Source organism: Bactrocera dorsalis, chromosome 1, assembly GCF_023373825.1.
Source record: "Bactrocera dorsalis isolate Fly_Bdor chromosome 1, ASM2337382v1, whole genome shotgun sequence".
In the NCBI taxonomy this organism is placed as follows: Eukaryota; Metazoa; Arthropoda; class Insecta; order Diptera; family Tephritidae; genus Bactrocera; species Bactrocera dorsalis.
The window spans coordinates 104,881,332-104,899,065 of record NC_064303.1 but is presented as its reverse complement, the minus strand read 5'-3'; the positions used below and the strand labels follow the sequence as shown (position 1 = coordinate 104,899,065).

Below are 17,734 nucleotides of genomic sequence, written 5' to 3'. Positions count from 1 at the left end.
ACAGTACTTCAAGCCAAATTTTGTGAAGATATCTTATCAAATAAAAAAGTTTTTCATATAAGAACTCGGTTTTAATCGCTAAGTTTGTATGACAGCTATATGCTATAGTTAGCCGATCTTGAAAATTTGTTGATCTACTTATAAAGCTATTTTGAATAAAAGCTTGTGCCAAATTTCGTGAAGATATCTCGTTAAAATAATATTTTTTCCATATAAGAACTCGATTTTAAGTATTAAGTTTATATGGCAGCTATATGATATAGAAATCCAATCTGAACAAATTCTTCGGAGATTACAGCGTTATCTTAGATAATAATTCATGCCAAATTTCATAAGGATATCTTGTCAAATAAAAAAGTTCTCCATACAAGGGTTTGATATTAATCGTCCAGGTTGTATGGAACTGCCATATGCTATCAAGGTCCAATCTGAGCAATATGAGTTGAGAATGTAGCGTTGCCTTAAACAAAAAGCGATGATAAATTTCATGAACCTATCTTGTCAAACAAAAAAGTTTTTCATAGATGGACTTGATTTTGAGCGCTTAGCTTGTATAGCAGCTATATGCTATAGTGATCCGATTTGAACAATTTCATCGGAGATTTTAGCGTTTAGTGGGGAAATATTTTGCGTCAAATTTCGTGAAGATATCTTGTTTAATAAAAAACTTTTCCATACAAGCACTTTTTTCCGATCGTTCAGTTTCTATGACAGCATTATGAAATAGTGGTCCGATATCAATAATTCCAGTAAATATGCAGCTTCATGCAAGTAAACGGAGGTGTGCAAAATTTCAGCGCAATATCTTGAAAATTGAGGGACTAGCTCGACCATACATAGACAAGGGGTAGGACAAACACTCAGACGGTTTTTGAAATATTTAATAAAAAAGTGTTATTTTTACAATTTGGACCAATTAAACTATCAGTTACACGTAAGAAATGTCGAAAATCACGAAGATCTGGAACTTTGAAATGAAATCTATTCTTAAACTTCACGTGGACTACGCATAGTTTTGAAAACGAATCTATATAAAACTTATATGAATCACACAGCTTTCTAAGAAAATCAATATAATTTTTATAGCAATAAAAAATTTAATAAAAATTTTTTTAATTTTAATTTTTTTTATCAATAAATTAAAACACCTACTCATCGCTTAAGCGCAGCTCAAAATTGTTGTTGTATTGTGTCGTCATCTTTAGTGGTTGTACCACGCGTATACGAAATCTCTGCTGCCAACGTTGAAACCTTTGTCAAAGCAATAGAGCAAGTCTCATGGTATGGAGAGTTTTTCGAAAGTTTTATGTTGAAGAATTTTCACAAACTTGTTTGTTGTAAGTAAATTAATTGTTGAAAGTTAATAGTTTTAAAATTTAACAAAGTTTTTAAATTTTACAAAATTTTTAGGAGTGACGGAAATATTTTAATCTTTTTGCACTACCAAAAAGCCAACGTTTGAGAGAATATATTTTGTATTTTTGGACCTCACGTATTTTGAGTTATTATTTTTTTAGTTTTTTTAGTTTATAGTTTTTTTTTTGGTTTATGTAAGTTTTTGAAAATACTTGTTGTTTTGTGAAATTATATTAACTTCTTAATGCTTCCTCAATATTAGATCTTTATAACACTTTCTCACAACAAAACCGAAGGCTTCACTTGTGCTCAAAATCTATTTCAACTTTTGTATCTTTCTAAGAATATTTTTTCTGTTTTTTTCGCAGCCTTTCTGCAGGATTTCTCTAGAGATTTTCGCTTGGTATCGCGCCGCGCTTTCCACCGTCTCATGCGCGTTTGGGTATTCAACTGAATTTCCAGCTGCAGCAACAACGTATTCACTGGCGCTTGACGAGCGGCGCCCACAGCGCAAATTATAAAAACAAAAAAACTTAGCGCGACGTCAAATTGCTGAATTAGTTGAAACGCTGGCGGCACGTATTGGTATTTCATGAAATTATTGTTTCACTACGCCGCTGTCATACACGCCCTTCGTAGCGCTTTTCAAATAACTCAAATAGTTTTACAGTTCATTTGAATCGGTGTTTTTTTTTTGCGCTAGTAAAGTTTATTGCGTTTATTGTTGTTGTCAAAGTTTACTCCTTCGTTGTAGTTTCAAGCGCGTCCACTATTCGCACGTAACTCTCACACTAACTGCTCCGGCCAAACTAACCGCAGAGCGCTGAGATTTCCCATATTTTGTATCCACATTTTTTCCATCACTTTGCGGGTTTGTGTTCTTTATTGTTTTCTTTTTTTGTGTGTGGCGATTTATTTTCACTTAATTCGCGTTTTATTTTAATCTCTCTTTGACATACGCGGTCGTCGTTTATGCTTTTTTTCATTTGAGAGCGCATTTAATCGCCTTTCTAGCGTGCTGCACCACAATTGGTCCACTCTTGCAGGCAGATCACTCAAATTGACTCTCACATCTGACAGCACACGAACGCTGAACGCAGTGTGGAGCTCTAGTGACAGACAAAGCGTCAAATAAAGTGACATACTGTGAGTCAAATAAAACGTCAAACAGAGACAACGTGTCGAACAAAGTGCCAGACAGTGTGACTGACAACGAATGCGTGTCTTCATCTCAAATCGGCGCTGGTTGCATGCAACGCTCGGCTGATTCATCCATCATCTTAGCGAGTGATCGCGCAATCATGTGCCCTATGCCATATTTCAGGTTATACGGCTGCGACTTTCGAATGCAACCCTCCAATTAACGGTCGCTTCTTAGCAGCCGCCAACCACCCACGCAACTGAGCTCAGCTCGCGCTTAACTTTGCCAACAACAGCGGCGCTCGTCGTCACACTTCCCTTAGACATTCACACTTCTCACTAGTGAGTATGAACTTTGTTGTTGTTGTTGTTCGCTACGGTTGTCATCCTCAGGTTTTCGCTTTTATTACGTGTAATGATTCCTTTTCATTGCAATTTATGACTGTCGCTGATTTGATATTCATTGGTTTTGTCGTGTTTTGCATGTTTGTTTGTTTGTTTGTTTGCTTGTCGCCTATGTTTACCGTTTATTTTTATTACTGTCATATTTTTATGCACTCTTCTTTATTATTTGTTATTGTTATTGTGCTTGTTGTTGTTGTGGCTTTGCACTCAGTGTCATATTTAGCTTCTGCTTCAATTACATGTGATTTGTCTTGTCGCCATTGTTGTTAGCTTTGTTGTTCTGTCTCTTTTTGGTCTCGTTGCTTCGGCAGCGATCTTGTCACCGCATAATCATCCTCCTATCCATCCACTCATCGGTTAATCAGCACCTTCAAACATTGTTGCTTTCTCGCTGTTAATATGATTTATATTTTGTTGATTGTTGGTGTTGTTGCATTGCTCTCAGTTTTATATAATATTATATTTGAAAATTGCTTCTTCTAGTGTGTGCTGATCTTTGTACGAATTCATTAAAAGATGTCGTTAAGGCTTTATGTAATGCTTTCATTGACTTGATTTGGTGTTGTTAACGGTTTACTAAGAAAAGGACTTATGTCGAAAGTTTCAAATTTGCGTTACCATCATATGTTTCAGTGTATTCGGAATCAGCATAATTTTGAGTTGTTTTTGTGGGATAAATATTTGTTTGAAGTATAATTATAGTACACAAAACGGACTTGCAGCTCGGAACCGTAGTACTATTTTAGATTATAATTTTAATAAAATATTTGAGAGATTTTTGAGAAAAGATTATTCAGTTTAGATCGCTCTGTGAAGATTGAAAGGACAGAAGATATATACTGAATAAATATTGTATTTAAGCGTCCTCTACATTAGCAACTTAGAGACTAGGTCAGAACTTCAGAAGTACCGACAAAGACAGACTATTAGACTCGTTAGGGCCTCTTCGAAGAAGTACAAGCTGTGCCTTGGTGTCTCATCAGTATGTAACAAACAATTACATTAGCTGAGTAAAGATAAACTTGGTACCAAGAAAGGAGTCAGGAGATGACAAGTGTAGGCAGGGCAGAAACGGCAGATTGCATAGTATATGCTTAGGATAAAAAAACTTATGTAAGTATATTACCTCTACAATCACCTTCAAGAGAGCTTACGATATCTTTTCCTCATATGAATAAGTTGGGTTAGGTTAGATTAAGGGGCTGTTCTTCGTAAGATCTCACTATGACAATATAAATATCGGCCCTATGTTATGTCAAAACATTTCAAATCATCCTCAAATTCATATTATTGACTAAGCCTTGAGATCTCAGAAATTAGTTGAAGCAAGTAATATCGACTGGAGCCAATTGCTCGGATCATTGAAGGTATGAGTTTTAACGTATTTCTATCGAAGTCCAACGAGACCTGAATTATCAATGAAAAGATTTTTCCTCGGTGTAGTTTTGGCGATTAGCGTTCGTCAAAATTTTGTATATCATACCACACAAGCTAAGCAGCTGGAGGGTATTCAAAAAACGGCTCTCATCAGCGTTTGTGGTGCACTAAGGACAACCCCAACAATGACACTCAATGGTATTTTTCACGTTGGAACTGTATAAATAGCTAATGGGTTCTTAGTAATAAAGGCAGCAAAAGCAGCTATTAGACCTGGGGTAGCTGGATATTTGACGGGCACGGAGTGCATGACCTCAATAGCAATAGCTTTGAGTTTCTTACAGATTAGACTTTAGTGGGTGCCAGTCATAGCGAAATCGCCGGAAACTTCAAAACCGAAAAACTTGCTAGGAAAGGCATCCCTCTTACGTTGTGATTTTGAACCTTTAGACCTCCGATGAGCTCAGCAAGCGCTGGTCAACAACCAGACTATGAGATCGTTCTGGTCCGGAGTGAACCGTAACGTTCTTGCCAAAGCTTGTATGGAGAAAGGCGAGATGGAATCATCTTGTCACTTTCTCCTCTATTGCTCGGCTTTTCCAGATTAAGATTGAAATATCTCAGACGACACACCTTTAGAGAACCTACTGAAGGGACTGGGATTGATATAACAAATTTCAGGTCGCTGATAAAGCTTCTTCGATCTATGAGGATCTACAAAATCCACCTTAAGGAGTTTAGGGGTAACCCAGAGGACAAATATCTGTCCAAGTGAAATTCATGGATTTTGGATCAACCCTATAACGTAACCTAACTAACCTAACCATATGCTTATTGCACAACGTATCTCAGATGATCGATTCAAAATTTATAATACATTGTTTAAAATGAAAAAGAACAACAAAAAAACATATTCCTATTTAGAAAAATTTTCATTTTTTACATCTCCGAAAAAATCGCAGAAGCGACCACTTTTTCGGCGCGACTGTAATTTCGTCAACAGTAATTGCACTCAGAAATTCATGAGTAAACATTCATAAAACATCATCTCTAGCACGCTAAAAATGATAAAAGCGCACAATTGCTCCATAAAAAGTCAAACTGACACGCCACACTCAACGGCTAAGCGCCACAATAACGTGAAAGCGTGCTTGAGTGGCAGCGACCGCAATAAAAAGCTGCGTTGCTTGCTACTCATGCTACCGTTGATTGATGGGAAGCGACTTTTAACGGTAATTTTAAAACACAAATAAACAAACATTTACGAGAAAAGCTTAAGCATTATTGCAACAAAAGCTTTAGCGGAGAAAAGCTCTGACTATAAATAATAAAAGCTGAACTTGAAATAGTAATGTGGAGGCTTTGAGTAAACTGTACCAGTGTGTGTATGAACTTTGAGTATACTAATGCATTAATACAACGCTAATAAAGGGTCTATGTTAGTTGAAATATTTTGTATCGAATTTTCTTATTTATTTATTTAACTTTCTACCAAAAAGCTACATACTTATATATTTGTATAAACACTCGTACATATTTAATTTGCCAATTTAATTTGATTAATATTTAATGCCCGTGCAGTGAGGCGTACTTCGGATAAGACATTTTCGGTAATTTCCAAATAAATCCACAGGAAATACCCAACAACACAGCAAGTGAGTGATTATCTTGTGATGGTTGTTGTATTGTAAAAGGGACTTCTTTTTCTTAGTTTTTCTGTAGATGAGTTGAGTGTCCTTGAACAGTTCTTTATGCCATCAATGAGCTACTAAAGTGACAGAAATGCGAAAAAATCTCGACATTTTGAAGAGCACTTGTAATCCAATTGATTACATATCTGTCACTGATTTACTAAAGCAGCTTAGGGACAACATTAAATGTGGTAGATAGTGGAGGAAATTTTATGTGGGAGTGTGAGCCAATTGAATTAAAAATATAAAAATAAATTGATGATATTTTAAATGGTAAAGTGGAACACTAACAGCAGAGGCATTGATATGAAACTTACTTTTTTCAAAATCCTACAGTAGGTTAGGTTAGATGGCTGATCAAAGATCGCACGTGAGTTACTATATGTAAACCTTTGTGATGCCATAGAAAAGAATAACTCCTGCGTTCGAACTATAAATTAACAAAACGCTTAGTAGTCAATGCAAATTTGCAAAGTCGTTTAATTTCGGATGAAATGGCTGAAGGTATGCGCTCTCAAGTGCTTTAGTCTTGACCTCCCAAACGCGGGACAGTCAAGAAGGAAGTGTTGAGTTGTTTCCACCTCATCTTCTTCCATACAACTTCTGCAGATAGCGTCTGGTAGGATTCCCAGCCTTACTGCGTGGACGCCAATAGAACAATGGCCCGTTAAAAGTCCCACAACTAGGGAGAGGCTAGCCTTACTGAAGGTAAAGAGATCACTAGATCTTTTGCCATCGATTTTGGACCAAAAGGATTTTGCGACAACGCAGATCCCGATTGTGTGCCAGCGCTGCCCAAGCTTCAGGAAAGCCCAACTGTTTAGTAGTAGACCGCAAGATGATATGGGAACACCGATTCGGTTCCTTGCTAGCTCATACATACTGCATTATGATTGAAAACTGATTGAATTGAGCGATTAGAGTGGTAGTTTAATGTGCCAGATATTTACCAGTTTTGGTCCTTTAAGACAACTGATGGAGTTCCGTTACGAAGTCCATGTAGAGTAGTCATCCATTAGGATACTTAACTCAACAAATCAGCTTATTTCAACATAATATATGGCCTCACAGATGATACATCTTCCTAAGTTTCACACCGTGAGTCCACCAACTGCTTAAAGCGTAGTATTGGCAATACGGGACAAGTGCACAAAAGATGCTCTATATTTTCCTTGGTACCTTGCTCTAAACATTTCCTCTAGTCTTCTCGATTTGTCGGTGCTATTCTTTAGGCATGTGCCACCATCAAACTGTGATGGTGATTCAAAAACACAAGCCTACGTGTGGTACAAAGCCTTCAAAGACGGTGGAGAGATCGTTAAAGACATGCCCAGTTCTGGGCCACCTTCGCCACCACCTCTTCAACTGATAAAAATATTAAAATAGGGAAGGATATGGTGCTTGAAAATCGTCAGGCAAGTGCTAGGGAGATGACAAGAGAGCTCATCAACTCTCAAGAAGCCGTTCAAATGATTTTGGTGAATGTTTTGAGTATGCGTTATTGCTCGACTCGTCAAAAAGTGTACGATTGTGACCGCATTTAAAGACAAAAACGAAAATGAATAGCATCGATCAAACATCGTACTAACCAGATTTGGCTCCATTTGATTTTTTCTTTTTCTCCAAACTAGAATTGTTGCTCCATGAAACCCGTATTCAGTCGATCGAAGAGATAAAACTAAATTCGGTAAAGGACCTGAGGTGTTTTGAGGACTGGACAAAGTCGTTGGTATAAGTGTATTACTTTGAATTACTGGTGGTAATTACTTTGAAGGCGACAAAGCCGACCGATGAAAACCAATATCAAGATTTTGTTGTACCCTTTTACGCTATAGAAAATGCACCAGCGAAGGGGACTATAGCTTCGGTGAAGCGGAAGATGTCGTTTTTCTTATCTTATTTGCTCTACTCGCTCAATATTTTCCATGTGGACATGAATCAGCTGAGTTAGAAAACCTGTCTCTCGTTTCTGTTGAAATTCCCATTATTCCAAGTGGCATAACGCTCTGATAGAAGATATAAACGATCCAACCTGACTAAAAATTACAAAATATTCCGCGTGCTATTACTTAAGGTATTGAATTAATGATTATTGTAAATCTAATTGTTTCGTTGTGCCACTGCATTAGATACGTATGTGGAGATTAGTTAAGAATTTATTACTTGTTCGGGGTTTTTAAAGTTTATATGAATGTTTATGAAGTCATAAGAGGAAGAACATTCCAGTTTGCTCTTTTATGATTGCGCACGTGTATTTTTCAAAAGAGAGTGTAGAATCAGTTGTGTTGTAAAAATTCGAAAAAAACCATTGAAAATATTTATATGATGTATGTACATATATATGTATGTATATTTGAATCTAGTTACAAAATGACAAATGATTTGTTTGCAAATATAATTGAATATTCAATTAATCACTGACGTGTTCGAGCATTGCAAAATCGCCCGCAGTCGTTGAGAATAAAGGAAAATTCTTCGTGACCGGTCTTAAAGCTGCACCCATAAAAGTTGTTTAGAACTTTTACAACAAAAAAATGGTTTTAAGTGCTCATAAAAGTTACGTTATTGTGCTAATGCTAAATAGTTAATAATTGTATAATATTTATTACCTTTCCACTTCATTTGTTTAGGCAAATATGATAATGTTTTCACAAAAGAATTTGAGCAGATTTAGATCTAAACAAAGAAACGGTTATTTTAGACAATTGTTGGAAAATTAATATTAGTTGTTCTAAAGAAGCAATATTTTAGTAATTTTGAGCAAGCGTTGCTTAGAATTAATTATAGTTTTCAAGTTGTTTATTATTGTTATGTTAAAATTATTTTTGAATAGTTAGTGAGTCATAAATATGCCTTTTTGCTTTCAAAAAGAGTTGAATAATTTCATGTTTTGGTAAACAAAGATTTGTAATATGACAGCAGTCAATCTTACGTAGCTGTCAAAAGCTTGCTTGTCAAAGGTTTTAAATGGAAAAGTCAAGCAAAGTGACTGTACTGGGTTTTAGAACATTTTTTTATCAATCCGACCCACAATTTATTAATAAAAAAATATTCAAAGAGATTCATCTATATCCTGAACACTTTCCGAGTACTGGGACTGAAAACCACTTCCAAACATATATTTGCCTTTGGTTCGAATATGAAGAAATACTTTTGCTTTATCATTTCTTACGTGTTCTCGAGTCGGAACTCTTTTTTGGGTACATTTTAGTCTATATACATATGTATGTATATTATCCAATTGGGTGAAGACCTTCATCTAAGTATGTGTGGTCTACTTAAACCGTAATTGAAGTCATTACGTTTTCATAGCATGGGTCAAGCGTCCATATTATAACTATTTGGGAAATTAAATAAAAATAAAAAAGCCGTTTTAAGCCCCTAGAATATCTGCAACGGACCTACTGGCAGAGTATTACAAGCGCAATTAAAACTACGTCCCCATAGGCTCTGAAAGTTATCCTCGAGATCCGGCCAATACACATAGTGAGGTATGAAGTAATGTTATGGTCAGCCAGACCATGAGCCAGGCTAGGTGACACCACGGGCGACTTTTTCTCTATTGGCGTAGACACCGCTTACACGGTTATAACCGAGTTTACAACTTCACGCCAATTGGAAATTCCAAGTGTAACCAGATCTTCTCCACCTGGTCTTTCCAATGGAGGGAAGGTCTTCTTCTTCCTCTGCTTCCACCCATGGGACTACATCGACAGCGGCCGAATGCGCAAAGGACCAGAAAACTTCCGCAGAACCTTTCTTTCGAAAACTCATAGCGCCGACTCATCAGATATTGTCAACGTCCTCGGAACCAAAAGGCAGAACGGGGATGATAAGTGACTTATAGAGCTCCTTACAGTATACCTTTCCAAGAGTTTGGTATTTGTTCGACGAGAGAGAACTTTACTTCTCAATTGCCTACTCAGTACCTGTAAGCAAGAGTTATTCTGCGTTGGATTTCTAGACGGACGTTGTTTTTGAAAGGAGTACTACGCGAAAGTACTTCAGTCACCCCGGGTATTCGCTCGGCCAGGGTTATTTTTTTAGAGCGCCTTAATTCCAAGATAGCGGAAATTATCAACGACATCAAAGTTATGAGTGCCAATAGTGACGAGTGCCACGACTGTTTGTTTGATGATAGGAGATATTTCGTCTTGTTCTCATTAACTACCAGACCCATTTGCTTCGTTTCCTTATCCAATTTGGAGAAAGTAAAACCCACACTTTTTAATGAAGTGGGGTTAAGCTAGCACTGTGACAAAGTCAAGGAGACGTACGAGGAATTAAGAACATATTTGAAATTCCCCAGTAGAGAAGATTGGAGCATGTTTCTGTAATCGACAGTTTCACCTGCGAAATCTTCATATTAACGGGCGGATCAAAGTGTGAAACAGGAACAGAATGATGCTGAACAACAATTAAGGCTTTGCGTAGCGTCAATACAAATTCTCATTGCGTTGGGTTATGCGCAAGCAGACAATAACTAGACTTTCAGTAGATAAATCGGTGAATATCATCTTGGTACCCAGTAAATATAAAAGGAAATGGATGACCAGCTGGCAACCTAATTCTCTAAGCTGCCCCAGACCTTTCAGCGCTTTCAAGGATTGTTTAAAGCAATGGACCCTAGAGGATCATCTCAGGTCTTGGAACACAAGCCACACAGGGCACACAAAGTTCCTTTGGGGAAGTGTTGATCTTGAACAGTCCAGAAAGCTTCTACTGCTAAGCGAAAGACAAAGTAAAGTGTAAAGGTTATCACAGGGCAACTGCCCGTAAGACCCACCTTCATAAAATTTGAAAGTGAATTCGACAGAATGCGCATTCCTAGCCTTCAGCCATATGAGACGGTACTTAATTTAAGGCTTCCACTGGTCAAACTTAAGAGACATCGGATAACTGGGGAGGAAATGAATCAGGGTTTTTACCGAATCCACTAAGATGATAGGGTAGAGCAGCATAATGGGCCTAATGACGGGCTAAGTGCGGCTGCACTATTAGGTAGTAAAATGCACCTTTGCATCCAAGAACTTAGTTCTATGGGGTCTTAGGCAGCTCACGAGCTACAAGTGACTCATTAGTCTCCCAAAGATATGTAGGTGCAGAGTACAATCATAGTCTTCTCTTTGGATATGTCTGTGTCTCAGCCCACAAATCACTATTAAACGAGTTCGCAGCAAACCCAATTATAACTGTCGAACCCTAAGACAAAAATACTACGGTTAAAGCATACAGGGTATACAAAAAAATTCCATTTCATTCACTACAATAAACGTTTATTGTTTTTTGAGTACAAATTGCACACACACACACACATAGATACAAATGAATGGCGAGAATAGCAATCGATGGAATGGTGTAACCACCTAAGGCTATTGCAACAGCATTAATAATGCAAACAACTAAATAAGACATCAACAGCGGGCACAACAACCACTCAACAGCAATAGCAGTAGCGATAATAACAACAACAAATATAGCAACAACAACGACAACATGATCAACAACAATAAAATACGCCATCAACTGTCATATCAAGTTCATAAACTAATAAACCAGCAGCGTTATGAAAGCAAACCGAACGCCACAAGCAACAACAACAGCAACATGGCGGCGTGTGTGTGAAATGAATTGCGCGCCAACAACAAATTAATAGACGCAAATAGAAGACAATAATGACAATTACACTAATGAAATCAACTCAAATGCAACGCTTGCAACTTAAGCACAACAACAAACAAAGTAAGGAATTACAAAAAGAAGAAAAAAGTAAATAAATGCAATGTAGAAATGGCAAAACAACAACAAGCTGTTGTAAGAGCGCACTTGCATGTAACTCGTTGACGGCTGACATTTGGAAGCGCCAGCAAACAAGCATTTTCATCAGCGAATGGCGGCGTTTGTCGTTGTTGTTGTTGTGTAAATAAACACCTTCACACTTGCACTTGTGCGCATGTGTGTACATATATACTGTTTATTTACTTGTAAATGTTTAAACAAGCAATATGAGCTTTAGTGCCCATTTCCCTTCCGCTTTTCTTCGCCTTCCCCTTCTTACTTATGCCTCACACAAGTTCACACAAGCACACACACACACTCATATTTATCACTCACACACTCTTCACCGTACATCTTGTTGTAATTGTCTGCCTTCCTTTCACTATCAAAGCGACACAGCGCTGCAGCAGCAAAGTTGGCAACGGTTGTTCTGTTTTGTTGCAAATCGCTCGCACGTTGCATGTTGCACATTGACAAGCGCAACAATTTATTTTCGCTTCGTCGCGTTCAAATTGTCATTTATGTTGACAACCGTAACACGAGCTGTGGTGTGTTGGGGTGTGTCGGTGGTGAGTGTGGTTGTGAAGAGTCGCAACAACAACAACAAGAGCTGCTATCTGCACTCGGACTGATGGGTGGCACTTAAGCATTTGGTTATAAGAGTACATACACCTACATATATGGTATAATAGTTAAATGTTTGGGTGTACATATGAATATACATAAGTATAAGGTTTACAATTGAACCTGAAAATTCGTCAATATTGATGGACAAAATGAAATGACAAGCTCAGGAAGGTGTGTCAATGAAAATTCCTCAGCACCTACGTAGTGATTTTAATCGAGGCAGACATTGGGCATTGAATTCACACAGACCGCTGTCGTCGGTGGAGTTTAATGTGGGTTGATTATAAGGTAGGTCGGTAATTCGAGCACACACACCATGGATTCTATTGTCAGAGAGTACACAACAAAAAACCAGCGCTCATTATAACTTCAAGAAACGGTTATGAGTTCCCTGCTTTATTTGGAGATGCATTAGCTAGATTTTATTAGAAAATATGTAAGTAGTTAGACAACGATTGGAATTTAAGTGTGCTCTGCCCAATCCATATGGGGGGAGACCCCACAATCTGCGCCAACTACCGTGGGTTAAGTCTCCTAAACATCGCATAAAAGGTTCTATCGAGCGTATTGTGTGAAATATTAAAGCTCACCGTCAACAAACTGATTATACTCGTACCTTATCAGCGAGGCTTCAGGCCTGGAAAATCAACAACTGAACAAGGGGCTGCCTTAATGCCGCTATGTCTGAATTTGGGATCCAAAACTAATGCGGATGTGTAAACTGATCGGGAAGAACCTCTCCGAGTCGATCGATACAAAACAAGGTTTCAGACAAGGCGACTCCTCTCTCCTATCCGAGGTTGTGCGACCAATTTACTGTTGGAGAAAATAATTCGACTTGCAGAGCTGAATAGAGAAGGTACTATATTCTATAAGAGTGTACAGCTGGTTCGATGACAATGATATCATTGGCCACAACAACCGCGACGTTAGTTCCGTTTTCTCCAGGTTGAACAAAGAACCGAAGCAAGTGAGTCTGATATTGAACGAGGTCAGGACGAAATACTCGTATCTCCTGTCATCAAACAAACAGTCGACGCATTCGCGACTTGCCTTCCACGTCACTGTTGACAATCATTACTTCGAAGTCATTTACACCAACAGCAACGTCAGCCTTGAAATCCAACACAGAATAAATCTTGCCAACAGGTACTACTTCGGACTGAGAAGGAAATTGAGAAGTAAAGTCCTCTCTCGACGAACAAAACCCTAACTCTACAAGTCACTTATCATCGCCGTCCTGCTATGTGGTGCAGAGGCATGAACAATGTCAACATCTGATGAGTTGGCGTTACGAGTTTTCGAGAGAAAGGTTCTGCGGAAAACTTATGGTCATTTGCGCATCGGCAACGTCGAATACCGCAGGCGATGGAACGATGAGCTGTACGAAATATGCGACGGCATTAACATAGTTCAGCGTAGTAAGAGACATCAGCAACGCTGGCTAGATCATGCTGTCCGAATGGATGTAAACATGAATAATGTCAGTGAAATTTTCGCTGAATTGTCTCCCTTGAATTCATCGAAAATTTCAATCTTCTTCCAATACCCATTTTGAGATCAAAAGCTGCATAAACCTCAAGGACATTGAAAATTCTTGTTCACTTTAATATTAATAATTCACAGAAACCGCAATAACCTACGCACAATTCAACGAAAGTAATTCATATAAAATTATGTGTTCAATTTCATTACAAATGCACGTTAGGGTGGTACGTAAATGTATGAGAAATGAAATATTGCAACATTTTAGAAGAAATAATTTGGCTCCAAATCGGCTTAGCATTTCCTCAAATCGATACATTGAACACAAATATTTAATTTTATAATGTAAGAACCACCTTAATACTTGTATATAGTATGGAGCAAGTTTGTAGGTATGTGCATAACCGTATATGCTTTTAGTGCGTGGTAAAAGTGTGAAAGCCGAGGACTTATTATGAGTACTAAGGGTACATATTTAATAATAAGAAGAAGAATTTTCATAGATTGTCATGAGTGTGCATAGATATGTAGGTACCCTGTAGGAAAAATAAATGCTAATTTGCGTAATGATAAATGAAAATTTCAACTGATTATTTGTGTGAATATTGATTAAAATAGGGTATTTTACAGAGAAACTCGCTGCAAAAACTTTTGAGTATTAACAAATGAGTCTATCTGGTGGCGACTCAAGCCGGAAGGATGGGGCTGACAGATCGAGAAGACTGCAGGAAATGTCTAGAACACTAGGGAAACAATGTAACATCTCTTGTGCGCTTGTCCCGGACTGGCAAAACTACGCTGTAAGCATCTAGGGTACTGGGATATAGATAGTGAAACCGCAGATTCTGTTAAAATACGCGTCCTAAAGGATAACTACTTTTCTTGGACCTAGAAACTGAACTTCATCCGGTATCGCAAAGGACCAAAACTGGTCTATACGTGGCTTATTGGCCTACCAGATTAACCTAGCCTAACTTTTACCAAATCAATAATCAATGATCAAAAACGAAAGTGAATTTATTCTTCGAAATCAATTTCAACGCATTCAAAGTAATTCCCCTCCGATAAAACGCACTTTTGCCAACGCTTTCAATTTCAGTCCTGTAATTTGTCGAAATATTTTTTCCGATGTAGCCTTCAAGACCTCCTTCGAATCGGTTTTTATCTTCCCAATTGTGTCAAAACGGCGCTCAGCATTAATCTTTTGAGTTTTATATTCAGCCAGAAGTCGTACGCAGCCAAATCAGGCGAATATGATGGTTACGTAACGATATGAGTCGAGTTTTTCCCACGAAAGGTGCGTAAAACTGTCATAATGAAGGCACCAGTCGAAACTTGAGACGTTCAAGTACTATCATCGAGATCTCTAATTGTCAATTGACTATTTTGAAGCACCCAATCTTTGATTTTTTTGACAAGGCCCTCGTGGGAAGATGTTGATGGTCGTCTAGAACGTCCTTAACGCGCGCTCGGACCGCTTTGAACTCACTCTACCACTTCTTGTGCCATATGATACATACATGAATAAGTGTCTTCGTTACATTTCCGACAGGGCGCTTAAAAATTACTTAGCGGGCACTTTCAAAGTTTTGTTAATGCTGTCATGTCCTCAAATGCTTACTTATATTAAAACTCATTTACTTATATGTATGTGTTTGTGTAAAATTTTATATGATTTTGTAAAATATGACAAGCTTCATGCTTACTTGTCAGCCTACCACAGGCTTGTGGCAAGTTCTGGTGGCTATGAAAGCGAAATTAAAGCCGCAAGCGTTAGTGAAGACTGCTGCTGGAACTTTAGACATTGATTTTGGATACACACATTTGCAAACATATCCGTGTAGCGTTTTTAATTTTTAGTAGCAAGAAGTACTTTATTAAGACCTGCTGATAACTCGGCATATATGAATGTATAATAACAGAAATTTGATTAAAAGGTGGAAAAAAATAAATTAAGGGTGATTTTGTAAGAGATTGATAACTTTTTTTTAAAAAAAAAAAACGCATAACAATTTGTCAAAATCTCACTCGGTTCTTTCATTTGAAACGTTAGATTGGCTCTATGACATTTACTTTTTGAAAGAGTAATTTTCACTTTAAATGTTGACCGCGGCTGCGTCTTAGGTGGTCCATTTCTTCGGAAAGGTCCAAATTTTGGGGCAAACTTTTCGAGCATTTCGGCCGGAGATAGCCCGAATTTCATTCGGAAATGTTGTCTTCCAAAGCTGGAATAGTGGCTGGCTTATTTCTGTAGACTTTAGAACTGACGTCAGGCCCACAAAAAATAGTCTAAAGGCGTTAAATCGCATGATCTTGGTGGCCCAACTTACGGGTCCATTTCTTGAAGATGAATTGTTGTCCGAAGTTTTCCCTCAAAATGGCAATAGAATAGCGAGCTTGTGTGATGCATTGTAGCGCCATCTTGTTGAAAAACCAAATGTCAACCAAGTTCAGTTCTTCCATTTTTGGCAAACAAAAAGTTTGTTAGCATCGAACGGATAGCCTGATCGCCATTCACCGTAAACGTTGCGTCCAACAGGCATCTTTGAAAAACTACGGTCCAATGATTCCACCAGCGTACCAAACCACACCAAACAAACAGTGCATTTTTCGGGATGCATGGGCAGTTCTTGAACGGCTTCGGGTTGCTCGTCACCCCAAATGCGGCAATTTTGCTTAGTTACGTAGCCATTCAACCAGGAAATGAGCCTCATCGCTGAACAAAATTTGCTCCGAAAAAAAAACAAAAACCGAAACACTGATTATGGTAATAACATTCACTGATTTGCAAGCATTGCTCGTTAGTAAGTCTATTCATGATGAAAAGTTCAAAGCATACTGAGCATCCTTCTCTTTGACACCATGTCTGATAATCCCACGTGATCTCTCAAATGTATACTAATGCATGAAAATTCCTAACCTCAAAAGGTAGAAAGCACCGTCTACTATTTGAGGTTAAAATTAAAACTAAGTACAAAACATTCTAAAGTCTGTCAGCAAGTTTTGGGTGTTAGGATGTTTATTGAAAACTAACCTATACTTATGTATTATGAGCACTGTAAGCTGACTTCCGTACTTACGAACGCAATGGCGCAAAAAAGTTCAACCAATTTTCTCCTCCCCGCAAACAACATTCGTACATACATATACACACATACAATTTGCGAACGAAGGTGACTCCCTACGGCACTTGCACGTGCAAGCTTACACACACGCGCACATAAATGTATTTAGAATGATCCCGGAAGTGGACACACCTGTTAGACGCGTAGCATGTTGTGTATATGGCAATACACGTATGCATGACCTAGTCACTTAGTTATGCAGATGGCGGGTCAAAAAGGTCAAGCCGGCAGTGAACTTCTTAGCCCAGCAACCAATTTATCCGCTTATTGGGGTTATGCTTTACATTGTTGTTGTTGCAAATGCATGCAAAACAGCGTTATGAGCGAGAGTGAAGCAAATATGAAATTTTACGAGACTTTGTCGGCGAACGTAATGGACGGGATGCCATGAAAATGAATAGCAAAGTAGAATAGCAAAGTTATAAATAAAGACGAAATGCGAGACGATTAATATTTTATAACTGGATTATAACTTTTATAACGGGAAAAGGGAGAAGTTATTTCTGGACAATGGATTTTGCTTAGAACTTTTCAAATTACTTAATTAAAAGGAAAAAAAATTAAACAAAAAGTATTGGAATTAGAATATGGAAGCTAAGGAAAGTATAGACACAATTCAACCCATTTTTGGCACATAGACATACCATTGTCAGGTAAACATTATCATTGAATTTCAATTATATACATATCTAACACATTTACCGATATTTTCGGTCAAATGAATGTGGAATGTGAAAGAATTAGATGGAA

General features: G+C 37.9%; 1 protein-coding gene across 3 annotated transcripts in view; it reads right to left on the bottom strand.

Moving 5' to 3' along the window:
- Positions 1-17,734, bottom strand: part of LOC105233298 (P protein) — a 90,032-nt gene that overhangs the window by 24,519 nt on the left and 47,779 nt on the right. The window contains exon 1 of one of the 3 annotated variants that reach the window (XM_019992842.3): positions 1,153-2,180. The exons of the other annotated variants lie outside the window; for them this stretch is intronic. Coding sequence (XP_019848401.2) covers positions 1,153-1,199 — 47 coding nt within the window. The 5' untranslated portion in view covers positions 1,200-2,180. Of the gene's footprint in view, positions 1-1,152; positions 2,181-17,734 lie in introns of those variants that run through there. 3 annotated transcript variants of the gene reach the window in all.